A 12949-nucleotide genomic window follows, 5' to 3' on the forward strand; every position below is an offset into this window, starting at 1 on the left:
GCAGTATAAGTGAGTCTTAAGAAGTTTACGAAAGACAGGAAGGGTGGAGGCAGTTCTAATCTCCGGGGGGAGTTGGTTCCAGAGGGCCGGGGCCACCACAGAGAAGGCTCTTCCCCTGGGGCCCGCCAAACAACATTGTTTAGTCGACAGGACCCAGAGAACACCAACTCTGTGGGACCTTATCGGTCACTGGGATTCGTGCGGTAGCAGGCGGTTCCGGAGGTACTCTGGTCCAATGCCATGTAGGGCTTTAAAGGTCATGACCAATAATAATAATAATAATAATAATAATAATAACAACAACAACAACAACAACAACAACAACAAATATTATAATAAGGTGCCACCGTTTCTATCATCGAGTTAACCGGGTTCACACAAACCGCTGCATTAAAAAACATTAATCAGAGTAGCTGGACTCATATTATAAACGAAGCCATGGATTTAATTTATTTATGCACGGGACGTGCCTTCCGTCCCCTGTCCTAATGTTTCTTTTTTACTAGCATCATGTATATGAATATTATTATGAATATATATACAGTATTATTATATTATTATCAATGAATTATTTTCCTCCCCTGGCAACTGCTTCAGGGAATCGCGGCCCCGGTCTACCCGCAAGGTTCAATCCTCTCTCTTCCCCCCCCCCCCTGCGAAAAGTGCCACGAACCCGTCGGAACTTACTTATAGGAGTAAACAGAGTTTACACTGGAAGGTAAACCTGAACCCACCCGGTCCTCGCTTCGTTCGAATCCGAGCCCCGCATCCGTTCGCAGGACAGCGCGGCTCCGGAGGCTCAAGGACCGTCAAGCGAAACTGCCTTTCAGCCGCTGAGCTCGGCGGTCAAGCGGCGGCAGAGATCGACCCGCCCGGGACCTGCAAGCAGCGCTTCCTGCCGTGAGGAAAAAAAGAGGACGGAGGGGGGGGAGAGGGAAGCGGACGGAGAGGCTCCCACACACACACACAAGCCGCGAATTGCGGGCCCCGCTCACCGGAAAGGCTGCATCCCCCGCCGGCCCGGAGAGCGAAGCGAAAAGCGGCGGGGCGCAGAGCCAGCCCTTTGTTCCCTTCGCGCATCCACGCGTCGCTGGGCTTGTGGGGAGGGCGCAGCTCTCCAACTAGGGGAGGCCGGAGGAACTTCGCCCGCTTCCCTCGGCTCCGCTAGGCGCGTCGGTGAGGACGGAGGCACATGGGCAGCGAGGCCCGGTCCGCTTCTCCTGAGGGGCGGGGGTGGGTGGGTGTGATGGTTTCAGCCCTCGCCTCAGCCAGTCCCACCCTCATCTTGCGCGTGTGCCGCCCTCGTCCGCCAGATCCTGGCACAGTGATGGCGAACCTTGATTTCCTTGTGTGGGTGCCCACATCCATAATTCAAAGCCCCCACTTACCCCAAACTCCTGCGTATATGTGTGAAACACACCCCCACTCCAATATTGGAGAGGGAGGACGGCGTTCCAGTAGCGAAAATGGACGGGCAGGTGGGTGTATCGGAGTGAGTTTTGGCTTCTGCACATGCACAGGAAGCTAAATCTCACAAGAGGATGGATAGATGCATGTGATTTGGGCGATTTTTTTGGTGATTTTTTGCTTTTGCATGCACAGAAGCAAAAGAAAAAATCTCATGCACCTGTGCATCTCATAATGCAGTATTTGCTTCCTTCACATATGTAGAAGCCAAATCCTGTTCCAACATGCCTGCCCGCCCGCCAGTCCCCTGGAGCTCTGCACACATCAGCAACCCCCATCTACCACACTCCCCCTCTTCCCCAACTTCCAGTGTGCCTGGTAGGCCCCTTTTTCATGAATCCCAGGCCCCAGAGATTTCTTGGAGTTTGAGGAGGAGGAAAACACTCACCCTGCCATCCCGGAGACTGAAATTATCCTCCCAGAGCCTCCCCATGAACAAAAGATCAACTGGGGGGCACATAGATGTGTGCTGGAGCTGAGCTAGGGCAACAGCTCATATGCCGGCAGCTGATACACCAAGTCTTCAGAGAGGGGCAGCATATAAATTTAATAAATAATGATGATAATAATAATAAATATATAATAATAATAATAATAATAATAATAATAATAATAACAACAACAACAACTCCGTGTGCCACAGGTTCGCCATCACGGTCCTAGCAGTTGTGGTCCTTGATTTGCGACCTCACTGGAGCCCACAATGTCTGTCGCTAAGCAAGGCGATTCTTCAGTGAATGTTCCCCGTTTCGCAACCTTTCCTTTCCACAGGTCGTTAAGTGAATCGCTGCAGCTGTTAACTTAGTGATGTGCAGTGTTTTGAAGCAAATCCGGCTTTCCCCACTGACCTTGCTGGGCAGAAGAAAGTTCACGGAAGGGAAATCGTGTGCCTCTGGGACACTGCAACGTCATAAATACGAATCAGTTTGCCAAGCATTTGAATTTTTGATCATTTGACCATGTAGAGGCCGCAATTGTTCACACGAAAAAGCATCATAAGTCCCTTTTTTTTCAGTATCGTTGTTGCCAGCGAAGCACCCGTTTTTGCACTGCTGGGATTCCCCTGCAGCATCACAAAAACACGGAAGTCCGGAGGTGGGGTGTCCCATGGAGGAGAGCCTCAGGGGAATCCCACCAGCGCAAAAACAGGCGCTTCGACTGGCTACAGGGGTGAGTTCTGGGCTTGTACGCATTAACTACTTTTTCATTGATTCCTATGGGAAACATTGTTTCGTCTTACAAACTTTTCATCTTACAAACCTCATCCCAGAACCAATTAAGTTCTAAGACGAGGTATCACTGTATGTTGAATTCAGTTTAAAACTTTCAAAGATTTTTAAGGAAGCAGCAAACCTTTTGCTTGGATTCTTGGATTTATATCTTCCACATCTCTTGAATTTTTTGGTTATCTTATGTAGGAAGATAAATATTAAGTTTCTTCTGGACTTTTATGGCTTGCTTTGATAACAGTTACAACCTGGGTTCCTTTCCAGGTTAAATATTGATGAGGCCATGCTGAGAAAATAAGAGATCTAAATAAGCCAAACTTTCCAGTGAGCCGAATTAAAGTAACAAACAAAAGCATAAATAGAGCAACTGCAGTTTTATGCTTAGTTATTCTCACATGTCTGACTATCACAGTGTTTCTCAATTATTTGCTGTTATGCCCCACTCCCCACCCACCCACCGGTCAGGAAGAAGTAAACATTTCACACACTCCCCAACTCTCCGATCTGGGCCCCAATGGAATTTTAGTGTTAATATTTATTATTTACTTATTGTAAGCTGCAAGCAAACTATTGGCTGGGGAAGGCTGTTCTACCCACTTAGCTGGGAAAAAGTTACCCCAACACTTTACCCTTAGATTATCTATGGTTGACCTATCCAGATTCCTAAGAGGTCAGTAAGGGGCGAGTGCAAGTGCACTAGAGTGCCTTCCGTCCCCTGTCCTATTGCTCTCCTATATCTCCTATTCCTTTATTCTATTCCTATATCTCTTCTTCTATTCTTTCATTGATATGTTCTATTACTATATCTTCTTTTCTATTATTTCTTAGATATATTTTACTATGAGTATCTCCTCTATAACCTTCATCATGTATTTTACTATGTGTATATAGATATATACCCACTAAAACCCTCATGGTATATTGGACAAAATAAATAGATAGATAGATAGATAGATAGATAGATAGATAGATAGATAGATAGATAGATAGATAGATAGATAGATAGAATAAAATAAAACTCAGTGGAGTCTGTTTTCAGTTGGGCAGGGATAGGCCACCGTGGTTAGGGACCTCTTTTGACACGGGCCAGGCCAGCTTAATCAAGCTGATGTTTTAAGGCGGCCAGCCTGACCCTTAAGCACCACCTCTGCCACACACTCACAGTTAAAAGGTATGGAAGGAGGCTTTAGGGTGCTGTTCAAAGCTTTTGCTCAGCTGCAGAGGATGCTCTTCCTTGTCCAACAGCAGGTCCACCGTGCCGTTGATGGGTACTGCAGCGCCCACCAAGAACAACAAGAACCCATGCAGCTGCCCTGCCCCACCTGGTCACCTTCTCTTCTGGGCTTGGAGCAGCGTGCAACTGGGAAAACACTCCCCACCTGGGGGAATTGATCGAGAGGGACCGTGCATGTTGCCTGGGATCACACACGCCCCCCCTGGCATTGCTCCGCATCCCGTTGGGGGGCGCCCCACTATTTGAGAAGGACTGGACTGTCACAACATCCCTGGGGTCATGTGATCACAATTCCCACTTGGCTTCCATCAACCACGTCCATCGATAAAATTGCAATTAAACGGAAAGCAAAAATGTGGTGTCTCACTTAATGGCTGTGTCACTTAGAGATGGAGATTTCAGTTCCACTTGTGGTTAGGTGAGGACTACCTATCACTAGCAAGAGATGAGGAGGTTTTACTGGGTTTTGTACTTGGGGTTTTACTTCTGTAAGCCTCCCAGAGTCACTGTAACTTGGCCAGCCATAGAAATGTTCTTAATAAAGAGAAGAGAAGGCATTAAGCTTTGACAGTATTAGGACCTGGCCAATATGCCTAGATTCTGTTCTGTCAGGCTCGCTGGTAGACTCCTCCCAAAAATTCACAGGTACAAATTTCAGACACACAAACGTTTGAAAATTCAAAACAATGTTCTTTATAATGAAAATTCACTTAAACTAAGCCCTCTTTTGGTATAGCCAAGAGCACTCGTCTCCAAACAAACTGGTAATTTGTACAAGTCCCTTATCAGTTCTGTGATACTTAGCTTGCAGCTGTGAGGCAATTCATAGTCCTTCTTCTTTCACAAGGTGAAACACACTTTGCTCTGGTTTAATTTCAAAGCTGGGAAAAATCAGCACACAAAAGGTCAAAGTCAATAAAGCAGTCACGAAACACAACAATCAGATAATCCTCCACAATGGCCAAACCCACAGGCTGCTATTTATAGCAGCCTCACTAATTACCACAGCCCCACCCAACCCCAGGTGGCCTCATTTTCTTTGATAATAATCTCTCAGTTGTTGTTGCCTATGCATCGCTCTCCGCATGCGTGGCTGTATCATTAACTCTTCTTCCGAATCCAAGAAGGAGCTAGATAATTGATCTCCTTCTGAGCTGTCTGCCACACTCTCCTCCTCCCTGTCACTCATGTCTTCTTGGTCAGAGGAGCCTTCATCAGCAGATTCCACCAGGGGCAAAACAGGCCTGCAGCATGTGGATGTCTCCCCCACATCTACAGTCCTTGGGGCAGCAGCTGGGCCAGAGCTAACCACAACAGATTCAGAAGCCAAGCAAGGTTGGGCAATCCTGGTTAGAATTCGGGTGGAAATCCACTAAACAGTGTAAGGATTATTAGGCAAGATTGGGAAGTTCGTAAAAGAATCTGGGAATGCTTTGGGAATGCCCAGTGGTGCAGAACTTTTGGCAAAAAGTGCAAGAGGATATTAATAGGATATTAAATATAAGATGGGCAATTACTAAGGAAATGGCAGTACAGTATTAGTAAAAAGTAGTGAGATGGGAGAATACAGAGAAATAAAACAAGCAGCGATAGAAAGTGCTCAGGTGGTAATAGTCTTGGGGTGGAAAGATGCGACAAAATGGACAATGCAAAATTGGTATAGGTATATGGTGGACCACATTCAATTTGAGATTATGGATAAAAGGATGAATTTGATTAATGAAACTGATTTGCAACAGCTGATGGGGCAATGGGACAAGGTAAGACGATATATGGCGAGTAGGATCCGAGACCAAGCTATAAGAAACAAGTTGGAATCACTCTATAATACGTAAAGAAACATTTCACTCCTGGGTTTAAATGATTTATACAAGAAATACCCCCAACTAGTGGTGGGGTATGATTGATTGTCTGGTGGTGGGATCACTGAGCACATGTTATATGTTATATGTTGTGTGTGTATTTTATATTATAAAAATCAATAAAAATATTAATTAAAAAAAAGAATCTCAGACAAGGACGGTCGAAAGCCACCTCCATCCTATTCTGCAATATGTTTTATCCCATCTTGCAAAACTGAATGGGAAAACGAAAAGGCCAGGGCATTTCATATGTTTAAACTTCAGCATGTTGTTTCCTGTCCTTTCTCACTTCTTTCAAAGCAGGGAGTTCCTGTTGTTTAGAAGTAGCCAAGAACAAAGCGAGATCCTTTATGCTTGACCCCCCTCATCACATTAATTGTTGAAATGCATCTGTGCTTTGAGTAACAGTATTTGTTTTGTGCTCTTTCTATGAAGATCCCGTCCTTGCGCTGCCACATGCATCGCGTATGGACAGGATATTGCACAATTGTGGCATGGGTCTCATTGCCAGGAATTTCATACAATAGTTAAGTTGAAATTTGGACATAGTCTGATGAAAGTTGGAAAAGAGCTTTAGTAAATTACAGCAAATGCCCCAAGGTAAACAGCATAAGGCACATCCAGTAAAGTCAAAGTGAGGTAGTTGAAGAAAGTTTGTCCAAGTAAAAAACTAAGGCAAATTTGTTGCTCTAAGATAATCATAATTTAGAGTGTGATGGGCTGAAAGAACATCTGAATCTTCTGGTTGATTTCTGCATCATTTACCAAAAAAGTCAGCAAGGATTTCAGGGTTATTTTTATTTATTTTTATTTATTTATTTTGTCCAATACACAATGAGGGTTTTAGTGGGTATATATCTATAAACACATAGTAAAATACATGATGAAGGTTATAGAGGAGATACTCATAGTAAAATATATCTAAGAAATAATAGAAAAGAAGATATAGTAATAGAACATATCAATGAAAGAATAGAAGAAGAGATATAGGAATAGAAGAAAGGTATAGGAGATATAGGAGAGCAATAGGACAGGGGACGGAAGGCACTCTAGTGCACTTGTACTCGCCCCTTACTGACCTCTTAGGAATCTGGATAGGTCGACCGTAGATAATCTAAGGGTAAAGTGTTGGGGGTTTGGGGATGACACTATGGAGTCCGGTAATGAGTTCCACGCTTCGACAACTCAGTTACTGAAGTCATATTTTTTACAGTCAAGTTTGGAGCGGTTAATATTAAGTTTAAATCTGTTGTGTGCTCTTGTATTGTTGTGGTTGAAGCTGAAGTAGTCGCCGACAGGCAGGACGTTGCAGCATATGATCTTGTGGGCAATACTTAGATCTTGTTTAAGGGGTCTTAGTTCTAAACTTTCTAGGCCCATAGTCTAGTATCATAGGGTATTCTATTTCGAGTGGAGGAGTGAAGGGATCTTCTGGTGAAGTATCTTTGGACATTTTCAAAGGTGTTAATGTCTGAGATGTGATATGGGTTCCAAACAGATGAGCTGTATTCGAGGATGGGTATGGCAAAAGTTTTGTAAGCTCTTGTAAACAGTGTGAGATTGCCAGAGCAGAAGCTATGTAGGATTAGGCTTACAACTCTTGAAGCTTTCTTGGCTATGTTGTTGCAGTGGGCTTTGGCACTTAAATCTTTCGTATTTGGTGTTCAGATTCTTCTTCCCAATGTGTAGGACAGAGCATTTGCTAGTTGAGATTTGTAACTACAGCCAATCAGCAACTCTTTTCCCTAAACAGCACAACTGATAGTGTCTAGTCTAGAGATTCTCAGTCATCCGAATCATGGTTGTCCCAAAGGTGCTTTTCCAGGAGGCAATTTGATTTTCTTGTTTTTTCTTTTGAACACATTTTGCTTCTCATCCAAGAACCTTCTTCAGCTCCTTCCATTCCCCACTATGTTGTCAGAACTGAAGACAAGTTGTGGGACAGCCAAACATATACGCTATTGTGTGGATCTTGATGTTCCTGAACGGGCCAGGATGGGGCTGAACAGGGTTAGACTTAATCCTACCAAGACTGAGTGGCTGTGGGTTGGTGTGTGTGTGCCCATTACAATAATTATCCATTGTAACTTCTGGGCGCGGTTGCCCTTTTTTAAAAATTTATTTATTTATTTATTTATTTATTTATTTATTTATTTATTTATTTATTTATTTATTTATTTATTTATTTATTTATTTATTTATTTATTTATTTATTTTGTCCAATACATAACACACATTGAAGAGAATAGATATGTAATAATATAAATAAAGAAAAGAACAGAAGAAAAGATATAAAAGTATAGGTGAACATATTTGAAAGGAAGAAAAGATAAATGAGATAAGGAGAGACAATTGGACAGGGGATGGAAGGCACACTGGTGCACTTATGGACGCCCGTTACTGACCTCTAAGAAACCTGGAGAGGTCAATCGTGGATAGTCTAAGGGGAAAATGTTGGGGGTTAGGGGTTGACACTACTGAATCAGGTAATGAGTTCCACGCTTTGACAACTCGGTTGCTGAAGTCATATTTTTTACAGTCAAGTTTGGAGCAGTTAATATTAAGTTTGAATCTGTTGCATGCTCTTGTGTTGTTGCGATTGAAGCTGAAGTAGTCATTGACAGGTAGAACGTTGCAGCATATGATCTTGTGGGCAATACTTAGATCGTGTTTTAGGCAACGTAGTTCTAAGATTTCTAGACCTAGGATTGATAGTCTGCTTTCGTAGGGTATTCTCCATATTGAACTGGTCCACAATTTGGGGAACTTCCTAGATTACTGAAAGAGTCGGAAATGTTGTGGTTAGGAAGCCCTTTGTACGAATTCATCCTGTGTTCCATCTGTTTTTGGATCCAATGGCCCTAGTCGCAATTAGTCATGCCTTATTTACCTCTTATTGGACCTTGTAAAGGGATTTAGAGCTGACCTTGGGAAAAGTATGAAAAAACTACCGGTAGTTAGGGGAGAAAGGAGTAAGCTACCTGGGGTGAGATAGAAATAGACATGAAATAATCCCACCTTGATTTTATTTGGGGGGGGGAAAGAAACTTAACCAGGTTTTCCAGATTGCTATCCTATTGCTATCCTATTTCTTTGCTGGCTTATCTTGAAAGACTGATAGTACTGCAATTATTTTGCATGGGCTGTCCTTGAAGGTCACTCCGAAGTTATAAGAGCCGGGGTGGCGCAGCAGGTAGAGTGCTGTACTGCAGGCCACTGAAGCTGACTGTAGATCTGCAGGTCAGCAGTTCAAATCTCATCACCAGCTCAAGGTTGACTCAGCCTTCCATCCTTCCAAGGTGGGTCAAATGAGGACCCAGATTGTGGGGGCAATATGCTGGCTCTGTTAAAAAGTGCTATTGCTAACATGTTGTAAGCCACCCCGAGTCTAAAGAGAAGGGCGGCACAAAAAAATAAATAAGTAAGAAGTAAGTAAGTAAGTAAGTAAGTAAGTAAGTAAGTAAGTAAGTAAGTAAGTAAGTAAATAAATCCAGAATTGGCATGGCAAGTAGTTACGGTTGATATATTTGTTAACATCACTACTGTGTGAATTGCACTTGGATTTCCAGGTACCATTCAAGGTAGTGACAGTCATCTAAAAAGGCATATTTTTAATAAAAGCATTTTTGTGGTAATCTGTCCTTAATTACTTCTCCCAATCCTATAAGACCTGATAGGTTGGCATCTTCTGGTTCCCATCAACTAAGCAATGTCACATTATGGAACCTGGGAGAAGTGCCTTCTCTGTAGTAGTACCTTCTTCCCCATGGAACAAAATCCTTCCAGAGATTCAGATGACCAGCCTTTAAGAAGGCCCCAAAGACTTGGAGGTCATTGGGCCAGGTTGGCAGATGTTTAGACTGGGTTTGACATTGAATCCCTCCTAAAGACCTAGGATAGGCAGATGTGGTTGTTTGACAGTATCACATATATTGTTGCAGGATGTAAACTGTTCTAGGTAAAGCTGCCTTTTGCAATTGACTGATAATTTGATGGTGTTCAAATGGTGCACCCAACATGCCTATTAATATTAGTACCGTCTTTGCTTTCTTTTGCCACAGTCATTCTACTTCTATTTGCAGGTCTTTGTATTTTTTTTAATCTTCTCCAGTCTCTTCTCTTCTCTACTCTACTCTACTCTACTCTACTCTACTCTACTCTACTCTACTCTACTCTACTCTACTCTACTCTATTCCTGTCTCCAGCTTTTGCCATGTCCACTATCCAGACTTTTTCGTCATTCTCTTTTTTAAAAAAATATTTTATTAATTTTCAAAAAAACATACATAACAGACATAACATACCACATTTAGTGTAGCTGCAGTCGCTCCGCTCAAAGTAGAAGTCGTCATCATCATAATAAAAAAAAAACTGGTAAGTCTAAAGCTATATCAAAATTTATAAAAATATGTATAAGAAAAAAAAATTTAAGAGAAGAAAGAAGAATTTATGTTTATATTAGTAAATAATTACCATCTAATACAATTCTACTACTAAATTCAAATATTCAGAATAATATTACAACACACTTATCCCTTTTTCCTTGTTTCCCACCAAGTATATACTTTCTGCCAGATATCATAAAATTCTGATTCTTCTTGGTTGTTTAACCCAGACGAGACGCTTTTTCATCTTTCTTACTGACAATTGTTAAGTCTGGGGTGTTACAAGGCAGACAGTTGAAGATGAAGAAAGAATATCTGAAGGACAATGAAGAAGCGAGTGTACCAGGAAGGCTTACTGAATACTGGAGAGACCAAACTGGACTACAATAAAGAGTAAATGAAGATCAGAAAGGAGGCATAGGAAGATTAAGCATTACATGGACAGTATATTAAAAACAAAATAGCATGGAAAACAGATAATAGCAAGACCTGGTAATGACTGACAGTAGGAAAGTTGAAGAAAGTTTCAAGTTTCAAGTTTTATTGGATTTATATGCCGCCCCTCTCCGAAAACAGAGAGGGCAGAGAGGATAATTCTGGTGGCACAAGACTAACCTTTAAGAGTTTGTTGTAATTATTTTTGTCCCTAGCACAGTGGGTTTTTATATTATTGTCATTTTTTCATATTGTGATACTTTTAGTCCTCTGCTAGCCATACAGAATCATTTGGCAAATAGACACCCGTGCACGATAAATAAATAAATTACTGAAATTAAACAGGGGAGGAAGTTTGGGTTTTGAGTCCTTCATTCTTTTATTTTAACCATTTGATGGATCTTAGGATTCTAGTAAAGGAAAAAAATGAAATTAATTTCATAAACTTGAAGTTTACCCACCCCTAAATTAGTTAAAAGTATTACATACAAGACCCACTTGAAACTCAGGAAAGAAAACAATTATCTGATCAGTATGACAGAGAAAGCTTGAGTACACTTTATATATTTTTTCCATTACAAGGGAAAAAAGCGAAGTAATATACTGTATAAAATGCTAGCAGGCTCAAAAGAAATAGAAACAATATCAGATTCTATAAGTGCTTCAGTTCAATTTTACTTGTAACAACAGACTTATGTGTTGTAGTATAGATCTAACTGGGCTATGTATTTTACAAAGGATACATGTATATAACAGAAATTATCAATGAGCTGTTGCAAAGGTAGTGGGCTCTAGCAATGGGAAATGTGGTGAAAAGCATGCACCATGTTGTGTCATGAGAGACTACATTAGGAAAGAGTTGTAAAATGAAAATCATGTGAGGGGATTGCTAAGGAGAGAAGAGAAATTGTGACACTGATGTTTGTTTCCCTTTTGGACTAGGAAGTAAGTGTTGTGGTTAGCTCTGGCCCAGCTCCTGCCCCAGAGGAATGTGCAGGTGGATGTGGGGGAAACATTCACATGCCGCAGCCCTGTTTTGCTCCCGATGGAATCTGCTGACGAAGCCTCCTCTGACCAAGGAAGCGTGAGTGACAGGGAAGAAGGGAGTTTGGCAGACAGCCCAGGAGGAGATCAATCATCTGTATCATCCTTGGATTCTGAACAAGAATTAATGACACATCCACACATGCGTAGAGTGATGCATAGGAGACAACAACTGAAGGATTGTTACAAGAGAAAATGAGGCCACCTATGGTTGGGTGGACCTGCTGTAATTTGACCTGGTGTTTTAGCCTCATGCCAGTTTATCTGATTCATTGTTTCGTCAAGATCTTGGTTTTTGTGCTGTTCAAGATTGTGTGTGGACTCTCTGGACTTTAGAATTGGACTCAATTTCCCAGTTATTGGGTGAGCAATTGGATTGCATTTAATCTGTGCCTTGTGTGTACCATAAAATCCCTTTGACATTTAAAAAGGGAGCTGTTTCTGTTTTTCTGTTTATAAAAACTTTTGGGTTTTCCTTTTATCATGTGGTGTGTGTCTTCCTGGACTAATTACCCTGTAATTACGGGCGGTTGAAACACGCCGGCAGAACAGTAAGCAGGGAGGGAAGTTATTTTTCCCAAATCACCAACAATTGTGGCTACTGAAAAAGGTAGCCACCATCAGGTTGTTATCTGTGCCACCCAAGAAATGTGTATGAAACTGTATGACTAGTGAGTTAAACTATACAGTGAATGAATGGAGGACCAAATAAATTGGAAAAGTAGTAAGATTGAGAGAAACAAATATCACAATAGGAACTTTCAAAGTCAGCAGAATAGAAACAAATGGCCTTCAAATGGCATCATGACCAGAGTTAAGAAAAACTCTAGAATTCCTAAAGGCAATTCAGAAAAAACAAAGTCAATTCATGGAGGCAGCTTCATTCTTCCTGCTATCCAACATGCACATATAGTGAATGACACACAGTGATGGTTGCAAGGAAAATCAATCACCCATAGGGTAAATTTCTACTCGAACTTAAAAGATTGTCTTCCAAAAACTTGGCACCAAGGCAGTCAATGTTATTTGTCACCAGCAGCTGTGTAAGTGAAAGTTTTCTCTGAAGTTTAGGAAACTGAGAAGGAGGAAAGCCTAGCAAAACACTAATAAATACTATAGAAATAATGTGAAAATACCAGGTAGCATCCAAACTAAATCAGAGTCTAAGTCAAAGTACTCCTCAAAGTTCCAATTTATTGCCGGAGACCATCCTGGCACTGACACTGGGAAATCCGAATCTGAGTTTCGTACTCAGTTGAAAGTTCACATCCATTGTCCCCCCCACCCACAAAC

At 41.8% G+C, this 12949-nt stretch overlaps 1 protein-coding gene across 2 annotated transcripts in view; it reads right to left on the reverse strand.

The window, feature by feature from the left end:
- Positions 1-1146, reverse strand: part of PALD1 (phosphatase domain containing paladin 1) — a 185089-nt gene extending 183943 nt beyond the window's left edge. For both annotated transcript variants that reach the window (XM_070752215.1, XM_070752214.1), the window contains exon 1: positions 996-1146. In XM_070752215.1, the coding sequence (XP_070608316.1) occupies positions 996-1009 (14 nt within the window). In that variant the 5' untranslated portion in view covers positions 1010-1146. The remainder of the gene's footprint in view (positions 1-995) is intronic.
- Between the last annotated feature and the right edge of the window lie 11803 nt (positions 1147-12949).

The sequence above is a fragment of the Erythrolamprus reginae genome, chromosome 5 (assembly GCF_031021105.1).
Source record: "Erythrolamprus reginae isolate rEryReg1 chromosome 5, rEryReg1.hap1, whole genome shotgun sequence".
NCBI lineage: Eukaryota > Metazoa > Chordata > Lepidosauria > Squamata > Dipsadidae > Erythrolamprus > Erythrolamprus reginae.